The sequence below is a fragment of the Mandrillus leucophaeus genome, unplaced genomic scaffold (genome assembly GCF_000951045.1).
Source record: "Mandrillus leucophaeus isolate KB7577 unplaced genomic scaffold, Mleu.le_1.0 Scaffold363, whole genome shotgun sequence".
Taxonomy (NCBI): domain Eukaryota; kingdom Metazoa; phylum Chordata; class Mammalia; order Primates; family Cercopithecidae; genus Mandrillus; species Mandrillus leucophaeus.
Genome location: NW_012103843.1, coordinates 1,075,039 through 1,100,818, shown reverse-complemented (window position 1 = coordinate 1,100,818; position 25,780 = coordinate 1,075,039). Strand labels below are relative to the sequence as shown.

Here is a 25,780-nt window from a genome sequence, read left to right as displayed (position 1 = left end):
CCACTGGCCCTGTGCCCAGGGAACAGACAACACAGGAACAGAAGAGCAGGGACCCAGGGAGGCGGCAGGACGCAGCCTGTCTCCTCCTGAGGGAGGGGCTGGGGATGGGTGAGGTGGGTGGGCCACGCAGCAGCAGTCAGGCAGAGCAGGGACACCAGGCCATGCTAACTCTGGGAACCCCTCCCCCAGCAAGAACACAATCTTAGTTTGTTTCTGTGGTTACAGAAGTATCACATTCACCATAGAAAAAGTGCAGCTGAGAACCTGTCTGCAGTCCCGCTGCCGTCCTGACAGCCGCAGGCCATCTGGGTCGTCATCGTCTGAGCACAGCAGTGACGGGTCGAGCTGGGCCTGGGAAGGGTGGTTCCGGAGGAGTCCGGGCAGCCAGGCTGACAGCCAGCTGGCGAGGTGTGACAGACAGGATTCCTGAGCGGGAGGTGGTGGCCAGTGCACAGCAGGCTGCCTGGGCTGCAGGTGGCCTCCTAAGCACCCGCCTTGCGCCGGCCCTCGCCTTTCTGTAGTAAGCCCAGCACCACAGCTGTCAGTGACTCAGCAGGGCGACCCTCTCCACTCTTCCCGCTCGCAGAGCCTGGCCCAGGCCTCTCCCTGTCGCACTGGCATCTCAATCCCACGGGCACAGGCAGCAGCAGGACCTGTGACTGGGGGTACAGCCTTGCTCATCGTTTAACCTGAGGCACAGGTCTCCTGTCTACAGAGAAGAACGCCAGTTCAGAAGTCACTCACCTAGAAAATCGCCCTAGTAAAGCTACCCACATAGAAAAAGTCCCCAGAGGGCTCCTTACAATGAGGCATCTCGACAGCTACTCAGTACTGGGGCACTCTGTCCCCCACAGCCAGGCCACTGCCTCACGGGCTGCCCACCCACCCGCACACACTTCCCCGTTGGCTCTCCTGGTCCAGGGAAGCTCCTGGGAGCCTGTCTGGCTGGAGCGAGTGCATGAAATACGTGGGTTTGAGAAAGAACAGGGAAGCAATGAGCTGATCGTAAAAAAAACCCATTCTCTCCTTTAAGTAAAGGGATGTTTTACTTAGAACAAAAATTTAGTCATAAAAACCATACAAATAGTTCCTGTGACTGCTGAATCCTATTTCCTAAGGAAAGAAGGGGCTGCCCTGGGCTTATCCTTCAAGGCGCTTTATCGCAGCCATCGTGGGGGGGGGGGAGGCGCTGGCAGTGAGGGCAGTCTCACAGACAGGCTTGTATACTTTTATCTCCCTGGTAGCTCACCATATCCTCAGCTAAGAAAGTTGAAAGGTGAGCTTTAGCTGTTTAAGGAAAAAAATACAACGCTCAATTTAAATTAACCAGATCTGTCTTTTAATAGTTACCAGAATCTGGATGTTAATTCCCCAAAGGAAAAATGTCCATAGCACAGTTTTTCTGGAGAAGTTCACATTAGACGTGAAGCTTCTGAAGTTAGGTGTCAGATTAGTAGTGACAATCTATTTTTTAATCTTCAGAGTTCCTAGTTTTAAAGAAAGTAGAATCCATTTGGGGCGTGCATCGCAGGGTATCACTCAAGAGTCATCATCAGGCCAAAAAGACTCTGAAGGGAACCAGGAGGGTTTGGCCCTTGCAGTGGAAAGGCATTCCAGAAAGTATAAGAGAACACCCTAACGCACGCATCAGGCACAAAACTGTACCAAGCCCCACTAAGACATGGGACCAGAGAACATGTCAATGTCAGGCCGCCCCAGGAAAACCACCCATACAGACAACAGAAGCTAACCCGAGGTCGACACTGCCATGAAGCGTATTAGCTGAAGTGCAGTTACTAGTGTCTTTACTGGACGCGAACATCCCTGAGGACACGGCCGCGCTACTTCCTAAGCACACATGACCACGACACTGTCTTTCCCCGGGTCTCCTCAGTGCCATCGCTGCACCAGGCCCAGCATGCCCCAAGTCCTCCAGAGCCTTCTCCTGAGACAGCACTAGGGGCCATGTCAGACTCCAGGCTGCAGCCCTCCATGGTGCCCGTCCCCGGTCAAGTCTGCTCTGCTGGGGCTGGTGGGTGTCATGGGGACCTCTGTGCAGACATGGACACTGGAGAGCGTGGGAGAGGAGGCGTCTAAGCTCCCCGGCCACCCACTCAAGGGTCAGCGTCACTCATGTTTCCTTCTGTTCCCATGGTGCCTCCAAAACGGTTTCCAAACAGAGTGATCACTGATTACCCTGGAGTATGTCAATAAGCCAACCAAATACCAGCAGCCAGATACCACCAAGCTAATCACCACTTGAAAAGACGACGAGCTGGAGAACGAAGAGCCCTCTGATGGGCCAGTCAGAGGAGACGCAGTCAGTGCAGTCAGGACTCGGAGACACCCGGGGACCCATGCCCGGCTCCCTGCCGGAGGAAAGACTAGGGGAGGGAAGCAGGAGAGAAATGAAGGGCGTTGGCAGAGAGAGAAACAAGTAGAAACTTCGCTGATTTGGGAGCAGATCGAGAAATAAATTCCGTTGAGCTGCTAAAGAATTCTTCATTCTCACGTGATTTTCTTCATTTCTGTCTCCTCAGTTACTACCAAGGAGCTAAGGAGAGTTCAGGAATACTTTGTTTAGTGTCACCATAACATCTCCAACCACGCATTAAGTTTAGCCAAAAACTGCAATATTCCAAATTCTTAAATTCTCAACAGCAACCAATTTATGCTCGAGTTGAAAATCTGGCAAGCACTGTGCGCCTTCAGCACACACGTGGCTCCGGATTTTCCCATCACACACACACTCTCCCCCGTCCGAGGTGCCTACTTCCTTCTGGTCTGCGTGGGCTCAGGTTTCAAAGAGCTTGCTGAAGGCGGCCCCCACCTCGGCGATCATGTCGGAGGTGGTGGTGGAGCGACCGTGCTTCTGGAAGGCTTGGTGGTTGCACTGCCTGGTGAGAGAGCAGGCGCCGAATGCAGCCACCAGGAGAGGGCTGGACCTGCGGAGAGGGCGACAGCGGGAGGTGTGGGGAAGTGGGCGTCGTGGTCCGGGGGCCACAGCCACCTGGGCTCTGGTTTTGACTCCTGTGTCAATCTTGGGACCCCAAATTGTCAATTTCAGGTCTAACATGCCTCTGAGGAGAAAGCAGCTTTATCACAGTGAAAACCACCATTAACCCTCCACTACTCCCGGGCAGGAGGCACACGGGAAATGTCCATGTACTCAGAGGCGGGGCCAGGGCCTGCGGCGCGCCAGGTGTTCCTGGGGAGAGCCAGGCGGCACATGCTGCTCAGCCCTGTTTGACTGTGCTCTCAGCGCCTAGGTGTGGAGGGCATCTGAGGTCTGAGAATGGATTCCTGCTACCAGGGCTCCATCTCCTGGGAGAGGGGCGGAGGGAACCACAGTGAACCCAGCAGAACGAACGGGAAGACTCCTGCCCTGCCCACACCCCGACCTCCTCAGCTCTCAAGTTCATGTGGGCACACCTAGTTTGGGGGCTGGTCCCAGACTCTGCCATCCCAGCAATGAGGACAGTTGAGGCCGCTGGATGACAGGCCTGCCCACCCTGCAGAAGCCCAGGTCTGCCACAGTTAGCACCTGCAGCCGCCACCCTGATGGGCTCACAAAAGAGAAACAGAGGTGCTCAGAGGCGTGGGAACTGCTTGCATTCATAAAGTCCTAGAATTCTGCTGTCTCCTAAAGAAAATTCACATCTTTAAGAACAAGTGTCTAAGTTAAGCCTTGACCCTGTTTTCTATGTAAACCACTCAACTTCCTAGAACAGCGTGCTGCTGGGCCTTGGTTGCACCTCGGAACTCTCTGGAGAGCTCTGAAGACCACCTCTGCCCCGGGCCCCATCCACAGTGAATGAGGGACAGGCCCAGGCCAAGTGTGGGGTAGAAGCTTCTGCTAAGAGGGTTCGGCTGTGCCCCAAGATCTCTCCAGTGAAGCCTAGAGTTCGTTCTCAGTGTTTCCAGGGCTACTTATTCAACGCATGAGCTACTGAAATAGCTTAGAAAAATCAGACGGTTTCAAAGTAGAATAAATGAAGACATGTGGCCTTACCCATTTGTTTTCTCCGGTCCAGCAAGGAGCGCCCAGTGTACCAGGACACCCAGGGAGCCCGACAGGAGGTCTCCTTGCCCTCCACACCTGCGGCTGCTGCCTTCCTGGCTGCACACAAGCACTGCACAGGGCAGAGGTGAGAGAAGGTGTCAGCATGGCCATGTCGATGAATGTGACAGTAGCCATGCGTGTGGAAGGCCGCACAGGCGGAGCCACACCCTCCAGGAGCAGCCCGAGGCTCCACTCACGTCCTGCCCGCTATGGCTTTTCCCTGTTTGTTCCAAGGGTTGGAGGCAGCCTCTGTTTTACAAAAGAGGAAATCAAGGCACACAGTGGTGAGGCTGCCCCAGACCCAGCTGTGTAGCACAGCAGGTTGGTGGAGACACCTGCAGCTCAGAACCGCCTCAGACAAGCCCAAGCAGGCAGCTCTGAGCAGGGCGGCCCCAGCCTCCAGCTCCTCCTACCAGCTCCTGGAGGACGAGCCCTCGCCTGCAGCCCACACTCCAGAGTGCACCTTAAACCACAGCTCAGTCATAAAGTGCAACACCAAGCAAGGCCTCCACTGGCCTCATAACGTCACCTGTGCCTGTGTATGTGGGAATTCTCTGTTTCTTTGGAAAATGTTTTGAAAACCAGGTGTTACACTGTCTGTACCTGTTAGACCCAAGAGAGCCTTCCAGTGATTAAAAAACCCTCATCTCAAAGGTGTCAGAGTCCCTCTGAGAACATCTGCCCTGTGTTCCTTGTGCACAGCTGTGTGTGAATGTGTGTGTAAGGACGTGTGCGAGGCTGCGAGCACGACCGTGCATGTGTATAAGTGCATGAGTGTGCGAGGGCGTGTGTGAGGCTGTGTGAGCATGACTGCATGTGTATGAATCAGTGCATGAGTGTGTGCAAATGTGTGCATGTGAACGTGAATGTACAAATGTGGATTGGGCACACCCCCCACAGATGCCTCAGTGTTCTACCCTGATTTTGGTACCTACTCGGCAGCCTCACAGCTCAACAGGTGAGTACATTCGCTATTCATCATCTCTTCAGGCCTGAATGGAGGGGGGCTTCCATTTTCAGAGCTAACAAGGGCATGGCTCCCCAGATGCCTCGCTGAAGCTGGGCCCGGCCTCCGCCCCGCTCTCACTTGGCTCTTGCTGAAGCCTCCCCAGGCTCTGGCGGAGACTCGCCACACTCAGCGCCTGAGACTCCACTACCAGCAGCCCCAGGGCTTTCTGTACTTTCCAGTCATTTTGATAAGAGAATGAAATGCAATACAATACAGAATAACTGCAGGGATCATGGATGCCACAGGTGAGATGAAGGTGGCAGCTGGGGAATGCCCTGCTGTTGCAGGCACCCTCCCGCCACACTGCCTCTCATAACTGAGGCATGGGAATTCAGTCGATGGGTAAGGCCCACGGCTCGAAAGCCTGCTCTCACCACTGTCACCTCCCCCGGCAAAACAGAAGTCAAAACATGGACTCCGGAGAAGGTGTGGTTGACAGCAGGAATCCCTTTGTGCGAATGCGTGTGAACACGTGTGCACGGGAGAGGTCTTTCAGGGCTCGCGCTCAGCACGGCCACGCTGACTGACCTGGCACCAGCCCATGCCCAGAGGGCAGCCGCCACTCACCCTGCTGGCCATTGGAGAGGATGTCGCGCTCTCCTTTCTGGACCACCGTCACATTGCCCAGGGCCTGGCTGAGTCTCAGCACAGATCCATGGCGGTCATCGCTGTCCACAGGGCCTCTGAGCTATGACAACACAGGAAGACACAGAAAAAGCAAAGTCTTCCTTAGACACACGACACACGACGTGACAGATGGCCCTGTCCCATCTGCCATGAGACGCACGCTCTCGTGCCTAAAGGGATCACCCAGGCACCTGCTAAAGGCCACGTAGGTGGAAGGAAGCCCAGGATATCGCCTGCAGCGAGTCCTCTGGGCAGATGCCGACGCGGTGCCTGCTGCAGTGCCCATCCTCTACCTGGTCAGAGCAGGCTGAAGGAGGACCACCCAAGGCTGGGTTCTGAGAGCTTTGTAGGAGTAATACAAGTTCCAGGTGTACTGGACGCTAACACTGACGGGACACTCACCGTGTGGGGACTCACGGCTTTACACAGGTTTCCTCATCTCATCCTCAGAACCCCGTGAAGTCGATGCCATCATCACATTACAGACGAGGCACTCAAGACACAGAAAGTGATCTGTCCACAGTGTGCTGCAGGAGGGGCTGGCTGACCCGAGTCCCTGCCTGTCCCAAGCCCACTACACCATCATTCATCCAATCCAAGAGCACTAATGCGAAGACGGGCCATCCACCCGGAGAGGCACAGCGATTACTTGCAGGTCTGCATCCCTGCAGAGATGTGCCCACAGGGCATGGAGCGCGTCCTTCACCCTCTTCAGGACGAATGGGGCTTGCATCCACCCTCCAGGGAGTCCACTGACTCACCACAGCGTCATACAGTCTGCTGAACTCCATGTGGTTGGGGGTGAGGACCGCCTTCTGGTAGCCTTGGATGAGGGCTGGCTGCTGAGCAACCAGCCACAGGCCGTCCTGCACAGAACAAGGAGCCGTGCTCACTGCACAGGCCTTCTGGGAGTCCGAGCCAGGAGGAGAGAGGTCAACTCACCGCGTCGATGACGACAGGGATGTCCCTGGCCTTTGATGCTTCCAAAATGCCCTGCCAGAAGAGAAAACCAGGCTGAGTGCCACGCCTGCTGCCGCTGCTGTGGTGTAGATGGTGTCTCCTGAAAACTCACAGTGAAACTTCATTGCCAATGGAAGGGTCCTGGGAGGTGGAGCCTTTAAAAGGTGATGTGGCAGTGCCCTCATGGGTGGGTTTAATGACCTTTAAAAGGGGCATAAAGGGTCTCTCTCCTGCCCTTCTGCCCTCGCCAGATGGACATCCACCTCCAGAACTACGAGCCAGTAAGCGCCTGTTCATTGTCAGTTACCCAGTCTGTGGCACTGCTATAGCGGCTCAAAACAGACTAAGACACTTTCCCCAAGAGTAGTGAAAGAAAATTGAGCAGACTCTTAATAAAATGCAACATCAGGTCATCAAACAATAAATGGAAAATAATCAAGCAAATGAATAAAATAGAGAAGCAGAAAGACCCAATGAACTAGCAGAGCCCCTAAATAAGGCAGGACACTGGGAACTCTGAAAGGCGAAGCCCAGTGGAAATGCTATAAACAACAGCTGGGCTCTTAGGCTAACTCATGAAGACACACCCCCCGCCCCAGCGAGGGCTTCCAGTTCTCCAACAGATACTAATCCGCAGCATTCGGAGGCAAGAAATCTGAATTCCTGAGAATTCCCCAAATCATTAGTCATTATGTATTTTTCATATCACTTTACTTAACATATTTTAAAATAATAAGTGACAATAATAAACAATAATTTTTCCCTGATAGGATTACAGTGAAGGTGTCAAAGGTTTTCTATTTAAAAAAAAAAAAAAACTAGATGTATAGATACATACACATATATGTAATCAATATTTGGTGGCTTTTATTATTATGAACCAATACATTGTGATAAGATTATATGCCGCAGTAGCACGTAAAGTGATCTTGACTTGATAGACACCTGATAGTAGAAAACATGAAGACAGAGAGCATTAAACAAAATACATGCCAAGTCAGAATAATTTAAGGTATTGAAAACTACCGTCAGCTAAGCTGACAAAGCGTTAGCTGCTCGCCTAACGAAGTGCTCGTTCCAGCTTGTTTGTGACGCCCATTCCAGCTGTAGGGAAGCGTATACCTGGCTCTGACACGGGTCGGAGCATTAGCAGTGTGTCCTGAAGCCCCTTCCAGGGAGGCGGGTACCTGAGACTTCCTGAAGCTGATTTCCTTTATTAACAATAAAAATTCTCTGCTCGCCCCGAGTTTGGCTTCACCGGTAAAGCCGGCAGGCTTCTGCTAGTTCAGATTTTAGACCAGTTTCTGATTTCGTGTTGCAGGATTTGGCAACAATCTGACATTTTCATCTGTTTCTGTGTTTTCTTTTAATGTATTCGCAAAGAGTAGTCAAAAGTGAACATTGAAACCCTGGAAAATGCAGTGTTACATGGGTCTCCTAGAAAGATGCGCGCATCAGAGCACCCAGCGCAGCAAGGTGTCCCCACCCGTGGGAAAGCAAACCACGGTACGCTAGGGAGAAATCTGGAGGCATCTCTCCAAAACTGAAACGTCCTTACTCTTCAATTCAGCAATGGAACTTCTAAAAATTTATCTTCTAACACCCCAGAGAGTGGACAAAATACATAGGTTCAGGACACCACTGATGTTAACACGGAAAAAGCGGAAAACAGTGTGAATGAACTAGTTAAACACACTGCAGTAGATCCGTAGTAAATTCTGATGTAGCTGTTAAAAATAATGAGGAATATCACATACCCTGCCGTGAAAAAGTCCCCCAGGACACACTGTTAATGCGTGTGAAAAGTGCACAGTGTGAGGACCAGGACACACTGTTAATGCGTGTGAAAAGTGCACAGTGTGAGGACCAGGTATAAGAGACAGCTGTTAATGCGTGTGAAAAGTGCACAGTGTGAGGACCAGGACACACTGTTAATGCGTGTGAAAAGTGCACAGTGTGAGGACCAGGACGCACTGTTAATGCGTGTGAAAAGTGCACAGTGTGAGGACAGGTGCATTGGTCAAGAGCCTGCGCTCTAGATTCAGACAACGTGGGTTCAAAGTCAGCCCAGGAGCCAGAAGGACTTAATGTTGTTAGACGTTCCCCAGCTGATCTTCCGTTTCAACATCATCCCTACCAAAATCCCAGCTGCCTGCTCCACCCATCAGCAAGCTGATCCAAAACTGGAACGCACGGGGCCCGGGAGAGCCAAAACAACCTTGAAAAGAACGAATGTGGAGGACGCGACGCGGGCTTTCCGACGTCCAGGCTCCTACGCAGCCACAGCAGTCAAGACTGGGCAGTTGCAGGACAGCTGTACAGACCAACAGAACAGAAACCAGAGTCCAGAAATAAGCCCTCACATTTAGGGTCAACGGATTCTCAGGCAGGAGGACAAGACAAGTCGGGAGGAAAGAAGAGTGTCTCCAACACAGGCTGCTGCAACAATGGGACACCCACAAGGAAGAGCCGGACGCCGCAGCCTGCCTTCTACCACACCATCAGCTCAACACGCACCACAGAGCTCAACGTAACAGCCAAAACAATAAGGCTCCTACAATGTAGGAGTAAACCTTGGGTTAGGCATATGCTTCTTACATAAGACACCAACAGCACAAGGGACAAAAGAAAAAACAGCTAAAGTGGACTTCAAAATTAAAAATCTGTGCTGTAAACAAAACCAACAAGGAAGTGAAGAGACAACCTACAGAATGAGAAGGTATCAGCAAATAGTCTGATAAGGAACCTGTGTCTAGAATGTATATGAAGAACTCCTAAAAGTCAATAATAAAAAGGCAAACAGTTTTCAAAATGGGGAAAGGGTATGAGAACAGATACTTCTCCAAAGAAGATACCCAAACAGGCCACGCATGGTGGCTCACGCCTGTAATCCCAGCACTTTGGGAGGTTGAGGCGGGCAGACACCTGAGGTCAGGAGTTCGAGACCAGTCTGGCTAACATGGTGAAACCCCATCTCTACTAAAAATACAAAAATTAGCTGGGTGTGATGGTGGGTGCCTGTAGTCCAAGCTACTTGGGAGGCCGAGGCAAAGGAATCACTTGAACCCAGGAGGCAGAGATTGCAGTGAGCCAAGATCACGCCATTGTATTCCAGCCTGGGTGACAGAGTGAGAATCTGTTTCAAAAAAAAAAAAAAACAAAAAAAGATACCCAAACAGCCAATGAGCCCATGCGAAGATGCTCAACAGTATCAGCGGCCAGGAAAATGCAAACCAAACCACAGTGAGGTCACTCCACGCCCACTAGAGTGGCTGCTAATAGACAACAACAGTAACGAGTGCTGGGGACAATGTGGCGAATCAGAGCCTTGCACACTGCTGGAGGGAATGGAAAATAGCGCAGCCGCTATGGGAGACAGTGGCAGGGCCTCAAATTGTGAAACACTGACACCCAGGAGAGTGAAAACACATCCACACAAAAAGTGGAAACCAATTTTCCATAAATTAGTGAACAGATAAAGCAAAGGTGGTGTATCCATGCAATGAAATATTAGAGGTAGAAAAAGGAATGAAGTACTGATACATGCTACTACACAGGTAACTCTAAATATAAAATTATGCAGAGTGACATAACTAGTCACTAAACAGCACACGTTGCGTAATTCCATTCATATGAAATGTCCTGAACAGGCGAATCCAGACAGACAGACAGCATACTAGCTGAGTGGCTGCCAGGAACTGGGGAGGCTGGGGAACAGGGAGCAGATGCTAACGGGGATGGGCTGCTTCTGAAGGCAATAAACATATTCTAAGGTTGATCATGGCGATGGTTGCACACAATATACTTGAAGCTACCGAATAGTTCACTTTAAATGGGTGAAGGGTATGGTAGGTAAATCATCTAAATAAAGTCGCTTTTAAAAAACCACCTCTGCAGTTTCCTTGCTACAAGACCCCGCGGGCGTCTTGAACCCTTGCCAGGACTCAATTTGTCATCAGAAGAATGGGGATATGAATAGAAATCGACCTAATTGTGTTGTTTTCAGGCCTACACCAGATGATGACCTCATTCAGGAATGTCGACGAAGTAGTGTCGACGAAGTAGGAAGCCTCTGCTCCGCGCCAGGCACGAGCTGGAAGCTGACGAGGCGGCGGCGGCCCACACTAGATGACCTGAGGGCTCTCAAGACCACGGTGAGAGTGTGCGGGAACCCGAACGCAAGGTCCGGAGTCTGGGCAGCAGGGGCAGCGACGGACACCCTCACCTCCCACCTTTCACACTTCCATGCTGCAGAGTGGTTTTCTAAGATACCAGTTTTTAAATTATGAACTTAAATTCACAAAGAAAAGAACCTGAAGCAGAGAACTCTGGCTTGTTCACCTTTAATTCATCCGCACCCCCAGGATGCAGAGCTGGACAGGGAGCAGCAGCCGTGCACCTCAGACCCGCAGCTTGCAAATGGGACTCCCCACTGACAGCCTCTCCCCAGGGATGACAGAGGGTTCTCCTGCTCCTAAACAGGGCCACCTCCTACTTCTCGGTGAGCGGGTGAGACCTTAAAGCTCAAAGTCGGGCTCCGGTGCTAACTCCACACTGCTTTCCCTGGTCTATGCAGTGCCAACCTGCGTCTGCCTGCCCCTCAGATGACTCATCCTGCACTGCTTGGCTCCATCACTCGCCGCCTTCAAGCCCCGCGGCCTCAGAGACCCCTCCGTTAACTAAGCACTCAAGAGAGTGCCATGCAGATGGTTGGCATTTTCAGGGTGACTGCTGATCTGGGGAACACAGAATGGCCAGGCACTTTCTAAGGGCTTTAAGCATAGTCCCTCACTAATGCCCGGCCTCTGATCCCCATGCAGTCACCACGCCTTGCACATGTGAGCGCCCTGCGGCACCAGGCTGTCTGGCACACTGTGTCTTCCCCCAGGAGCTCTAACAGGGGTCCCCTGGAACTCGAGAAAGGGCCTCAGAGGGCAGTCCCTGAGATGCATCCCCACAGGAGCACAACCCCTAGCAGAGACACACACCAGCCCAGGGAGCATCAGAGGATGCAAGGCACACAGAGCTGGCAGCCATCCCATGTTTTTACTGCCGCGATCCCAGGTGGTATTTATTTACAGCAGACACAAAGTGATCAGAATAATTTTCATCTTTTTGGATTCAGGTGGGCATAGGATGAACTTGAAGAAATAAACAGCAGCATCAATGAAGAGTACCCGTGCATGCATGTGGACACGGACAAGCTGGCCGTGTCACCTCACAGCCTGATGTCAGCAGAGCATGGCGCCAGGGCTGTGCGGGAATAACAGCCCAGGAGGCTGAGGGAACCCCACGGTCCCCAGCAAGAAGGGGTTGGCCTGGGAGGTACACTCAGGCCTGACCCCAAACCTCTGTCAGCTCCTCAATCCTGCTCACCCTCTCCTCACATCAGGCATAAAACATCAGAGCAACTCCACACACACCTGCAGCTGCTCCGTGAGAAAGCAGTTGGGCCCGGAGGGAAGCAGATCTCAGCACAGCTCCTCACCACCTTTGCACTGTTTCTCCTCCGTCCCTCAAATCTTATCTCAATCACGCCATGAAGAGGCGCACAGAACACTGTTGCCGGAAGTCAGGGACCCTGAACGGAGGGACCGGCTGAAGCCGCGGCAGAAGAACATCAATTGTGAAGATTTCATGGACATTTATTAGTTCCCCAAATTAATACTTTTATAATTTCTTACACCTGTCTTTACTGTAATCTCTGAACATAAATTGTAAAGATTTCATGAACATTTGTCACTTCCCCAATCAATACCCCTGTGATTTCCTATGCCTGTCTTTACTTCAATCTCTTAATCCCGTTTAATCTCTTAATCCTGTCATCTTCTTTGTAAACTGAGGAGGATGAATGTCGCCTCAGGACCCTGTGATTGTGTCAACTGCAAAAATTGTAGAGCATGTGTGTTTGAATATGAAATCTGGGCATCTTAAAAAAGAACAGGCTAACAGCGAAGTTCAGGGAACAAGAGAGGTAACTTTGAACTGGCCGCGGATGAGCCGTATTCCTCCTCTTTCATAAGCAAATAGGAGAAATATCGCTGAATTCTTGTTCTCAGCAAGGAACATCCCTGAGAAAGAGAATGCGCCCTGAGGGTAGGCCTATAGACTGGCCCTTAAACAAGCCCTGGTCTCCTATAGTGCTCCCAGGCTTACTAGGACGGGAAAATTCCCACCTAATAAATTGTGGTCAGACAGGTTGTCTGCTCTCAAACACTGTTTCCTGATAAGATGTTATCAATGACAATGCGTGCCCAAAACTTCATTAGCAATTTTAATTTCTCCTCATCCGGTGGTCCTGTGATCTCGCCCAGCCTCCATTTGCTTTGTGATATTTTATTAGCTTGTGAAGTATGTGATCTCTGTGACCCACACCCTATTCGTGCACTCCCTCCCCTTTTTGAAAATCGCTAATAAAGACTTGCTGGTTTTACGGCTGGGGGAACATCACGGATCCTGCCGACATGTGATGTCTCCCCTGGACACCCAGCTTTAAATTTCTCTCTCGTGCTCTTTCCCTTTATTTCTCAACCCAGCCGAGACACTTGGGAAATAGAAAAGAACCCGCGTTAAACATCGGGAGCGGGTTCTCCCAATAGAACACTACACAAAAAGGAAGAGAAATGCCTCTGTTCCAACTTCACGCCTACGGGCTAAGCCTGTCATGAGGAAAGTGAGGGAGTATACACATTACCTGGACATTTCTGAGAAGCGCATCATCTCTACCCAAGCCAGGTCCTACGACAAGAGCGTGCAGCCGGGGGAGCCACTTCTCCACCTCATCAACAGCACTGGGGCTGTCGCTAAAGAAGGAAAGGAAGGCCAGGATGGTTACCCACAACTCCTCATGTATTTACTGTCATGTATTTGTTTACATTTTATTTTGAAAAAATAATCTGCAAATAGTAATGACTTTTAAATAATTTCTGTAATTTAGATTTATTAATCAGTACAGAAGGCTCCCATGTACCCTTTGCCCAGCCTCCCCTGAGGTTAACACCTCACACACCCACATTCCGGATCAGCATAACTAACTTCACATTGGTTCAATACCATTCATTAAACCACGGCATTTTCCAAATTTCCCGTTTCCTCTTGATGTCCTCTTCCCGTTTCAGGACCCAAACCAGCCCCACACTGCATGTGGCCGTTGCTTCTCACTGATCTATGTTTTAATGCCCAGATTCAGATGCCCAGCTTTCAACAGTTAAGACAAGTCAGAAAAAGAGTGATGGCTATTTTCAAAATAGCCAGTTTGTTTCCATCACACACACGTGTGGCTGTAAAGCCTACGTTGTGTGCTTACGCACCAGGCCCCACACAACGCACTGATCCTGCTGCAGTTTCTCATTCAGAACAAGGCAGGGTTTTGCTTTTTCTGACCTCCTTCCTGTTCGGTGTATCCTCTCCTTGAGCCCACTGTTAAGGCTTCTGTCCCTTTTCCTCCCTGACAAGCTCCCTTCTCAGGGTCACCAAGAACCCTACACTGTGAGATGCACCATCTGTTCTCAGGCCTCATCTCGAACTGACCCAGAGTGTGACCAGAAGGGCACGCACAGGCGATTCTAGTACTGTCTGGAAACAGCGGCTTCACTGACTCCTGAAGCCCCTCCTGCCTCCTCCCCAGCCCATGCTCCTAGCATCTGAGTGCCAAGCCCCCTACCCAGCCTCCCTCTGCCTCTCACTCCCTCGTCTTCCAGTTTTAAGCACCGTCCACATGTGCATGACTCCCAAGTCCATGTCCCCACTGTCCAATGCCCACTAGCCACATCCCCTGGATGTCTGACTGGCAGCCAAACTGCACCCCACACCCAATGCCTCATCTTCATCCCACCCAAGCCCGTTTTCCACCACGTGGAGTGACACCTCGCTCAGACCAAAACCCTTGGTGGAGTCCGTGCCACTTGCCTTTTCCAATCCAATCTGTCAGCAAATTCCACCCCCAAACTTTCCAAACATACCCAGAATCTGACCCCTCTCACCATCTAACTGCACCCTTCCCTCCCACAGGCCCTTAACACAGCCTGCACCCGGGCCCCAGGGGCCCAGCCCAACAGCCGCCAAGGAGCCTTTATGAGCCACACTGGCCCTGCCCACTCAGTGCCACAGCCACAGCCCTAACAGCAGCCCCACACCCTGTGGGGCCCAGCCCTGCACCTCTTGGTCACCTGACACATCACAGCGCCCCACCTGGAGCTCTGCGCCGGCTCCTCCCTGGTGTGGAGAGGCCGGGCTCTACCCAGGCGTCATCACACTGTGCTGCCGCCCCAACCACCCCTCTGCCCACTCTCACAACCCCCTCCCTGCTGCCGCTCTCTGCGGTTCCTTCACCACCTGACATCCTGCTCTCCCTTGTCTGTCTCCAGAGCAGCGCAGCCCAATGCAGGCTATGTGAACACACACGATTAAAAGTAAACAAGAGCAAAAGCTCCGCTCCTGCACCTCCCAGCTACATTTCAAGCACTCAGTGGCCACAATCCTGGACGGCAGAGAGAACACCTCCACGCCGCAAGCTCTACAGCACAGGCTGTCTGGGGGAGCCTCATGGGGGCAGGTGTTTGCCTGCCCAGTCTGACGCTGACCCATGGAACGCAGGCTACGGCCTGGCACCAGACATACCTGCTGAGTGCACGAAGGGTCTTGTTACTGCTCAGTGGCCCTTCGTTTCTACCTTCTGCAAACCTGTCAGACACAGCCCACAGGGCCTCACTGCCTCTGGAGCTGGGCCCCGGCCATTTCCAACAGGCCCAAGTCCCCCCAACCCACCTCTCACCCCTCCGTGTTTGTCTTATTCTGACCACAGAAGAATGGGCTCCTTCGTTCCCTACTTCCTTTACAGCACCTGCTGACAAACTCAGAGGATGGAAAATCCATCAGACACTTCTGGTGTCAGTGCAAAAACCCCAAATGGTGCAGGAGGGAAAGAGAACCAACGAGAACCCGGTGCAGAGCGACTCACAGAACTGGGTGGACGATCAGCTCCGGGCTGTAGGCCTTAATCACAGGCGCAGCTGCACTGGCGCAGAACACGTGGGACAAATCTGCGCCCTGAAGAAGGAGCACAAGAGGCTGACTCAGGGACCTGGTCCACAGGCCCCGGAAGGCTCCGGCATCGCTGCCCACCCACCAGACACAGGCGTCCAGTGCCCTGGTGACATGCGCGAGAAACGTACTAGTTCGGGTTACACCCAGCCAGGTGGCTTAGCAAAGGGCCAGGGCGCATAGCACAATACAAGAAAGACTTTTGCCGCCACCACAGAGGCAGGGTCAGAGCCACACACACCAGCACAGCCCAGCTCAGCCTGGTCACCCTCCAGGAGGAAGGGTCACAGAAAGAGGCCGGTCATTAGCACTTGCTTCGTGCATGGGAAACTGCAGGATCAACTGCTTCAGCTGGGACCTACAAAGGCATCCCAGGTTCACTTTGGTGGAGTACAATACAAATCACACTTTAGGTTTTAAAAATGGGCTTCAATTGAGGCCAGGTGAAGTGGATCATGCCTGTAATCCCAGCATTTTGGGAGGCCAAGGCGGGCAGATCACGTGAGGTCAGGAGTTTGAGACCAGCCTGACCAATACAGAGAAAACCCATCTCTACTAAAAATACAAAAAAAATTAGCCGGGCTTGGTGGTAGGTGCCTGTAATCCCAGCTACTCGGGAGGCTGAGGCAGGAGAATGGCTTGAACCCAGGAGGCGGAGGTTGCTGTGAGCTGAGGTCGTGCCACTGCACTCCAGCCTGGGCGACAAGAGCAAAACTCCATTTCAGAAAAAAGAAAAAAACAAAAATGGGCTTCAATTGAAGTGATCTTGTTCATGCACAGGATGTCAGGATAGACTTAAGGGTGTTTCTATTATCTATGATTACCTTAAGAAGTTATTTAGATTTCTATCAGAAAACATTTGCTTTAATCATTATTTAATCAAACTCTCCACCAGAAAAATCCCAATGAAGAACTTTTAAGTAAACATACCACTTTGAGAGCTGAGATTGCTGCAAAATATGGGGCTCCAGTGTACCTAAAAAGAAGGTATTTAGAGTCAAAAACTTCTGAGAATAAGGTAAGCATACCTTGATCAATAAATAGTTTATCAATAAAAAATAGGCATAAATAATATAGACATGGTTTATCAATAAATAACAGACATGAAGCACAGAGCACAAACCCAACGCCTAGAAGATGCTCAGTAAATGTTCAACGAACATGAACTGGGTTAGACTAGAAATGTCTATCTTTTCTTTTTTTTTTTTTGAGACGGAGTTTTACTCTAGTTGCCCAGACTGGAGTGCAATGGTGCAATCTCGGCTCACTGCAACCTCTGCCTCCTGGGTTCAAGCGATTCTCCTGCCTCAGCCTCCCGAGTAGCTGGGATTACAGGCCCAGCTAATTTTGTATTTTTAGTAGAGACGGGGTTTCTCCATGTTGGTCAGGCTGGTCTCAAACTCCTGACCTCAGGTGATCTACCCGCCTCGGCCTCCCAAAGTGCTGGGATGACAGGCATGAGCCACAGCGCCCAGCCAGAAATGTCGATCTTTTACATAAAACCTTCATGCATTTCAGGAGAGTGAATCTCTGGCTTACGTAATGCCTGCAGTCTCTCTGCAATGTGAATGTTGAAGGTAAGGAGCTGACCGCAGGCTTCTGCCCAGAGAGAAGAAAGTGACAACCACATGTTCAGAGCAGTCGGGCATGGAGAGGGTCCCAGATCGGGCAGACCCCGTCCTCCAAGAGTAACAGTCAGCAGAGGCCAGACAGGGGCCACTCAGGACAAACAAGAAACAACACCCACACCCAGCTGCCTCCACCTCACTGTTCTGGACTTGCTGCACTCCAGGTCTAAGGGCACTTCAGGCACAGAAAGGAAGAGCCTTGTCCTGGCATCAGATGGGCAAATGCAACCTTTATGCCCATTCCGAGCAGTGAAATGTTTTGCTAACCCAAGAAAAACAGACCTGGGCAAATGCTGACACAGGTCACCTTACGTGGCCTTCTCCTGCAAAGCGGTGTCAACAGAAAGGGTTGTAAATGCAAAAGAAAGGACAGACCAGGCAACATACATGAGCACCCTCTCACATCATGTGAAAACGAGCCCCACTAGTAAGAGAAATGCATCAACACAAGAAGTCTGTCGACTTGACTAGCAAAGGTTGTCCCCCAAGGGCTGCAGGGCAGGTGCTCTTGGGCAGCAGCACACAGAAACACAAGGGAGGCCCGATTCAGCAGCGGCGCCAGCATGTAAATGCACGCACACCGGATCCAGTCACAACTCCCAACACACCCGACGGCACGAGCGACAGCTGCACATGGAGGGATGGGCAAAGAGAGATTCCACACACATGCAAACAGAAAGCAAGCAGCAAGATTTCCGCCAGAGGCAGAAGGTATCCTTCACACCCAAGGACAACTTACAAACAGCTACGCACCAAACATAGCAGCAAAACAGAACGGAGGCAAGCTAGGGATTTGTCAAATTTCATGAACGACTTTCAGTAACGTCTTTAAATTGACAAAGTAAACCCACAGGTTGCTGAGCGTTTCTATTCTAAACACAAAAAACATGCTTGTGGTATGAAGTCCGGTTAAATACGGAAAAGCAAAAAGTGGAAAAACAGGCTCATTCCCCCACTACAAGCAAAACTTAACACTGACACATACGAGGGAACACTTCAGGCAGAGCTCCTCAGAGTTGTTTCCTAGTTAATGAAAAAGTGGATCACTGAAAAATACTGAGTGTCCTATCAGGCTGCACTTGGAAATGATTACTGAGGTCAAACTAGACGGCGTGAATGACAGGCAGGTAAGCAGCCAGCCAGCAGCTGACTTTTTAAACACCAACGTTGCACATCAGTTACTTACTCCTGACAGCCTCCAACTACGCCTATTCTTCCATCTTGTCCTTTGTGCTTTGTGGAAGACAGAGGAGGGATAATATTTCTCACCAGCTGCAAAGTATTTTCCATATCCTTTATTGAATGTACTTTACGTAGCGAAAACGCTCTCTCTAAAACTGAAAGACATGAAAAATGAATAATTCAGAAAGGTAAACAGATATTGTTAGTACACATCATAGCCCATTAGCCAAAACTCTCTCCAAAGTTAATATGAATGCTATAGATTTTTACCCAGTGGTTTTATTTCTGTAAGCAAATATGATGTTCAAAATTACATTAACACATGTCATTTTTTTTTTTCTTTTTTGAGATGAACTCTCGACTCCGTCACCCGGGCTGGAGTGCAGTGGCGTGATCTCAGCTCACTGCAACCTCTGCCTCCCAGGTTCAAGCAATTCTCCTGCCTCAGCCTCCTGAGTAGCAGGGATTATAGGCGTCCGCTACCACACCTGGCTAATTTCTGTATTTTCAGTAGAGATAGGGTTTCACCATGTTGGCCATACTGGTCTAGAACTCCTGACCTCAAGTGATCTGCCAGCTGCAGCCTCTCAAAAGTGCTGGGATTACAGGTGTGAACCACTGTGCCCAGCCTGAACACATGTAATTAACACATATAGTAACACATGCTATTTATTTATTTGAGACAGAGTCTAGCTCTGTCACCTAAGCTGGAGTGCAGTGGCACGATCCTGCTCACTGCAACCTCCGCCTCCTAGGTTCAAGCGATTCTCCTGAATCAGCCTCCCGAGTAGCTGGGATTACAGGTGCCCACCACTCCGCCCAATTAATTTTTTGTATTTTTAGTAGGGACGGGGTTTCACTATGTTGGCCAGGCTGGTCTTGAACTCTTGACCTCATGATTCGTCTACCTCAGCCTCCCAAAGTGCTGGGATTACAGGCATGAGCCACCATGCCAGGACAACACATGGTATTTCGATCAGGTTTATTTTTCAAATGTATGAGAAATTTTCGAAGACCATTTAATTTTCCAGAAAGTTTTACCATTTTATCAAGTCAAAAATGCATTATTACTTAATAAACTATCTTACTTCATTTCAATTTCCCTTTAGGATTATTAGGTCTTTTCTCTCCTCACAAACTGGAAAGCAAGTTCCCACCTGTAATCCATTGGGATGCTTAGAAGCCTGCCAGATTCCTCATATTACTCCCAACTGTATTCCAATACTCCACTGGATATTAATTAAATAACCTAAAAATTGCATTCTAAATATGGCACACTTCTTAAATTGGGTTCAAAGTGGCACTTAAAGTAATTTCATCATCTTGAGTTGTCTCTAAACGGCTACACTTTAATTGGCCTTTCTTGAAGAGCTTCCTGTGTTGTGTATTTTACCTTAATATTTAAAACAGCTCGGCTATGAGAGAAATGCTGGTATGTTCTATAGAGCTCAATGAATAGACAATAAAGCATACATTCTCCCTAGAATGAAAGGATCTTTGCAAATATAAACAGTATTTTTTCAAACAGGCGCTCAATATTTTTATCCTTCCAATTATCTCAGCAGCAGAGAAAAACCAGATGTGTCACCAGTTCCACTGACTGCAGCCCAAAGCTGACTGAGAGCCTCATGGCACAAGAGCTTCGTCTTTTAACTCTTACAGTTTTACTTTTTACTCAACACAATTTTTAAAGGAATTTTCTTTCTGAGTAGATGTAACTGCCTTAGCTGACAGAGCAGATGCGGAGATCCCCCAAGATAAAAAGATCCTATGACTCCCCATCAACCCAAAACCCTTTTTTTTATTTTTTTATTTTTTGAGACAGAGTCTCACTCTGTCACCAGGCTGGAGTGCAGTGGCACGATCTCGGCTCACTGCAACCTGCGACTCCCTGGTCCAATCAATTCTCCTGTCTCAGCCCCCTGAGTAGCTGGGACTACAGACGCGTGCCACCACGCCCAGCTAATTTTTGTATTTTTAGTAGAGACAGGGTTTCACCATGTTGGCCAGGGTGCTCTCAATCTCCTGACCTTGTGATCTGCCCATCTCAGCCTCCCAAAGTGCTGGGATTCCATGTGTGAGCTACCGCACCCAGCCCAACCCCAAACCTTTTCACCTTCTTCCAGAGCAACACACGCTAAGACCTGGCACAGAATCACTATAATCTGTGGACCTAGAAGAGACACAACGAGGCTTTCTGCGCTACCTGCAGGGGACCGATGTGCCCATCCTTGAAATTCCTCCAGGAAGGCTAAATTATGGTTTTAAAATAATACACTTGTCTAGAAGAGACATTTATGGGGTCGGGTGTGGTGGCTCACAGCTATAATCCCAGCACTTTGGGAGGCGGAAGTGGGTGGATTACCTGAGGTCAGGAGTTCGAGACCAGCCTAGCCAACATGGTGAAATCCCATCTCTACTAAAAATACAAAAATTAGCTGGGTGTGGTGGTGCACGCCTGTAATTCCAGCTACTCAGGAGGCTGAGGCAGGAGAACTGTTTGAACCTGGAAGGTGGAGGTTGCAGTGAGCCAAGATTATGCCACTGCGCTCCAGCCTGGGTGACACAGCGAGACATTGTCTAAAAAAAAAAAAGAAAAGAGAAAAAGACATTCATGGATATCGATCAGAACCCTGTCTCAGTCATGGGGAGCGGTTCTATGCACTGAAGGATGCTAAGCAGCATCCTTGGCCTCTGCCCAGTCAGCTGTGCATGCACACACACCCAGTGGTGACAACCGAAAATATCTCAACACTCCCAGACGTCTTCTGCGGGGGGCAAAATGAGCCTGAGTTAAGAACCACTAGTAGAGATGCACGCGTGTAGTTTTAGCACCTTTAAATATACCAGTACTTCAAATTAAATCATATTTAAGCTCATATAAAATATAAATTGTGACTTATCACAGAGAAAAACAATTTAGTCAGACTTCAACTTACAGATATTAAAAATTAACATCTATATCAATGTACCCTGCCTGATGAAAACAACTCCAAAATGGTAATACTTAATGTGTGTTTCTCACAATAAGAAAAGGAATCAAATGGTTACACCAAATACTGTACATTTTCCAGGAAGCTTCTTTCTTCCAATATCCAAGATTCATATCTTATGAACATCTGTATCTTAAATTTCAGATTTAAGTCTTAAAAAAAAGTACTAGAGGTGAGGTATGAAATATTTAATGTTTATATCAAAAAGGGCAAATATCATAAACCGACATTTAACTACTCATTTGCACTTTGCCTCATAGTTGAAATAACCCACACATTACCAAAAAGGATTTGACACAAGATTAGGCTGCATCCACGAGTTGAGGTGCAGCACCTGTCGGGTGGAGGGGAGCACTGCTGCCCCCGTGCAACCAGTGTCACCCAACATCCCCCGAGGAGGGCAGGGCCGGGCCGCCTCAGGGCCACGCCGCCTCAGGGCCACAGCTGCAGCGTCAGAGCTCCCAGGTGTGCTGTGTTCCAAGTGCTTGTCCTCTCCACACCTGCTCCTCAGAGCGGAAAAGCTTCCCTTCTGCACCACACTTTGCTGAAAGTCCTCCCAGTGCTTTGGCACAGGGGTACTGGGATAGTACCTTTTTGATCTTTTTGGTTATGAAAGAGATGTGCTAGTCCAGGCATGGATATGCTTAAAGCCTACAGGTTTTAAAGCAAATAATGATTTTTATTGCTATTCAAATAATGACAAGAACACATACAATTTTTCTTCCACTTCAAGGTAAGCCTTATTAAAATGGCAAGATATCAGGGGACTTAACATCAAATACCATATACAAATATGGGCCACTTTCTAAGGCAGATTTACAGTAGGTTAAGCATTAAAGTCCCATTTAACACAAGCCAAAAATGTCAATTCTGATTTTGTGGAAACACACTACATCCACATAGCAATCTTTATAATACCTAGAAAGAAAACATGGGGGTAAATCCTGTTTTGAGCTATTCTCTCATCTTATATAGAAGGTAGTGTTTTGGAGCCCAAAATGTGCAAATCACCTTCATAGCAACTTGATTAACCCATCAGCGGGAGTCGCCTCCTCCTCCTGTTATGTTGTGAAATCTTAAGACTTTGTCAGATTCCCAGTTCCCTGGCCATGATGCTACTGTAAGGGCTGGGTCTAAGAACCTGGAGAGCAAGCACCATCATCCAGAAACTGAATATTTAAAGATTTACATATGAGAACAATGGTTCTCAAATGTAAGCTAGCTTAAAATTATTTTAAAACCATAACATAATTGATAGTAACTTTTTTGCTATATAATTTTAAAAATTCAAAGTGATACCAAAAGTAACTTTTATTACATGTGGGGTTCTGAAACCTTTCAAGCACACAGACAACCTACATGGTAGGGGTTGACCTGGACATAAGAAGGAAGTTCTCATGTCTGGACTGGTGGAGAATCACCACCCCTACTGTCTGCCCGCAGGAAATGTGGCACCTTCCGCACGCTGCAACACTGACTGCTTCCATATGGGACTCTATCACCTCGAACACAGCCTGGCACAGAACAAGACACTTGATAACTATTCGATGAAGTAAAGACATCGCGATTCACTCTCCTCACACAGCCAGTTTATCTTTCTTTTACAGATAAGGAAACTGGGGCCCAGAGAGAAATCTGTGCAGATGCTATGGGTAGTAACAAGCCAGGCCACGAGACACTATTTTACCAAAGTGCTGCCATGTTTTTGTTTTTATTTTTGTGGGCACATAATAGGTGTAAAATGCTGCCATTTTAAGGCAAAATAAGAAGTACAGCATTTTCACTTAACTAGAATTGTATTAACGCCAAGTAAAATCCAGGCTGCTCACCAGCGTTCACCTAAGATAAACAGCTTCAGTTAGCAAAAGGGCCAAAGCAGGTCAACTACACTTCCCAGCATTTGGCAGTGAGGCAAGTTCCAGCTGGCTTACTGACGTCACCATTTGAACTTATCCACAGAAACATTTACATATAAACATCAAAGCTCTGAAGGATAAAAAGGCCTTGACAATAGGTGGCTTAAGATTTATCCCATTCAGTAACTCTTCAGCACAATTCTGAGTCTGGAAGAACAGGTCATATCTGTTTGGCTTTTGTTTTAAGGAAGCATGTCTGGGGAAGACTATCATTGCTGCTTTGTGCTAAAAGTGCTTTTAGTACTGGAAAATTCTACCTAAAAAAAAAAGTACTTTAAATTAATGTGAATTATAACTAATTCAGAGCATCTAACAACAATTCCTAAGGTAACTGAAATATTCCCTAAAGCCTGGATGGGAAGTCAGTAATATACAGCTCTACATGGCTTTTCGTAAATGTTTAGCAAGTCAGTCTGATAATAAATGCTCAACCAAGTGCAATGAAAAATCTTGCTACTAATCATGGTGTGTGAATTTAAGGTAAAGAGCTACAAATAAATCTCTAATTAAAGTGGTGTTAAGAAGCACCCTCTCAGCGCCACCCAATGCTTTCGGAGTGTGTGATGAAAACAAAAAGCCAAAACTCTCTGACGATTCCCAACAAATACACAAGGTAAAATCTGTCTAATGACTACAGCAACAAATGGTGCATTTAACCATTTCGGCCACTTACTGGCTGGAGAATCCTGGCTAAGTCACTTTCTCTGAGCTTCTGTTTATCTTCTATGCAAGATGGATAACACCAATCTGTCCTTATGAGAAATGAGATATACACGAGCTACTTCCTGTATAAAATACGTTAGATACACCAATACCCACAAGACAAACAGAAAGAGAAAAAACCCTATGAAGAGATGGGGCTCCAAGCACTTGCTCAGCTCCTGCTTACATTCTTTCTACATAATCCGTTCTATTTGAAAAGGCATCTCAGCGTGCAAGGACCAGCCAAGGCCAGGGCAGGGCCCTCGGGGGCGTCTGGCCAGCGCTCCAGGTTCTGGGGATGACTCAGGTGAGCCTCCCTCCCCAAGGGACCTCCTGCACGCACATACACACCCTGGCACGGGGCGGGCGAAGGAGGCCTGGCTGGTCGAGTCCTTTTCTGCGGTCCTGGCGTCGCAGTATCCAGTCCCTCTCGTCCAAGGACGTGGAGGGTCTGTACCTGCACAGTGGCACTGGGGCTTCAAGCTGGGGACGTAGACGCAGCCCTGCCCCTGGTGTGCGCGAAGCCCGCTCAGCCGGCCAGCTCGCCTGCCGCGTCCCTGGACCCCAGGAGGGCCCCCGTTTCCATCTCGGACCAAACAGCAAGTCCGGAGATGGCGAGCATCTTTCCCAGACCGGGAGCGGGGACAGAGCAGAGCAGACGGATCCGACCAGCGCCCCACGGCGCCCCAGGGTCCTCCTACCGGCCCTCGGCCCCCCGTTCCCCGGCCGCCGCGCGGGCTCCGCCGCTCACGCCCGCTCCCGGGACGGGCACGGGCTCCAGCCCCGGTGCCACCTTCTGCCCGTCTGTCACCCCGCGCAGAGGCTCCCGTCACCCCGAGCCGCGCCCAGCCGTCGCAACGCCGTTCCAGGAGGCCTCCCGCCTTTCCCTACCCCGCCCCGCAGGCCACACGGCGCCCTGGCCCCTCGGCGGCGCCTCCCCATCGCGAGCCAGCGGAGGCGGTCTGCGGTCGGGTACCTGCGTCCAGTGGTGGCCCGTATAGCGCGAGTGCGGCCGAGAGCAACGCGACAACAGCCGTGGCGGCGACTGCAGCCCCGGCCCCCGCCCGTGTGACCATCCCCGGGCCAAATGGAGTCGACCTTACCTCGCCTGCAAGCCCGGATTGCCCCACAGCGAGGACTCAGGGCCATCAGGCAGCATTCCGGGTTCCCAGCTGCCCCCGCGCCGCCGCCGGAAACACAGTCATTGGAAGCTTTTTCCGGTTTCCCGACCGCCCCCGCGCCGCTATCGGAAGTGGGATCCCAACTCGCTCGATCACACCCGGTTCTAGATGATTGACAAGCGCGACGCCCAACCCGGCCTGGCCCCAGCTCTGGCCTAAGAGAGTTCAGCTGGAAGGCAGGTTGAAGAGTTAACAAGGGTCTGGGTCTGGTTTGTGTTTATTGGCCCATTTTTAGGCAAGCGGCGTTATAGAAAATGATTTTGCCGTCAGGTGGAGTGCCGAGGCCCACTATTTGCCCCCAGCGTGGCAGTCAGGTGCCTTTCTGCTCCAGGCGCAGCCTCTGCCTTGAACCTCAAACCAGCTCACCGGGAGGCCCCCTCGAAGACTTACAGCCATTTAAATAGTCTAAGCCAATGGAATGGAAGTGAGCAGGCACTCATTAGCCTTCAAATCTCTTTTAAGCAACATAAGAGCCAA

The 25,780-nt window shown here is 49.9% G+C and overlaps 1 protein-coding gene across 5 annotated transcripts; it reads right to left on the bottom strand.

Moving 5' to 3' along the window:
* Window positions 1-1,316: 1,316 nt before the first annotated feature.
* CARKD (carbohydrate kinase domain containing) lies at window positions 1,317-25,413 on the bottom strand. Of its 5 annotated transcripts, XM_011989783.1 has the most exons (11): window positions 25,099-25,289; window positions 18,516-18,666; window positions 16,632-16,677; window positions 15,619-15,707; window positions 13,354-13,462; window positions 6,642-6,692; window positions 6,461-6,565; window positions 5,640-5,760; window positions 4,013-4,133; window positions 2,831-2,945; window positions 1,317-2,554 (listed from the first exon to the last, which is right to left on the bottom strand). In XM_011989783.1, exons 1-11 carry the CDS (start codon window positions 25,196-25,198, stop codon window positions 2,537-2,539), a joined length of 1,026 nt encoding a protein of 341 aa, XP_011845173.1. In that variant the 5' UTR covers window positions 25,199-25,289; the 3' UTR covers window positions 1,317-2,536. The 5 variants fall into 5 exon arrangements, with proteins under 5 accessions (XP_011845173.1, XP_011845174.1, XP_011845172.1 ...); XM_011989784.1 differs by having other exon boundaries at window positions 1,317-2,945; window positions 25,226-25,407; XM_011989782.1 differs by having other exon boundaries at window positions 1,317-2,945.
* Between the last annotated feature and the right edge of the window lie 367 nt (window positions 25,414-25,780).

Excerpts from the sequence above, each read along its gene's own strand:
- CARKD (XM_011989782.1), bottom strand. The coding sequence starts at position 25,198 with ATGGTCACACGGGCGGGGGCCGGGGCTGCAGTCGCCGCCACGGCTGTT. Across the intron at positions 18,667-25,098 it reads CGGGCCACCACTGGACGCAG|TTTTAGAGAGAGCGTTTTCG; the intron begins GTACCCGACCGC and ends CATGTCTTTCAG. Across the intron at positions 13,463-15,618 it reads CTGATCGTCCACCCAGTTCT|CGACAGCCCCAGTGCTGTTG; the intron begins GTGAGTCGCTCT and ends TTCCTTCTTTAG.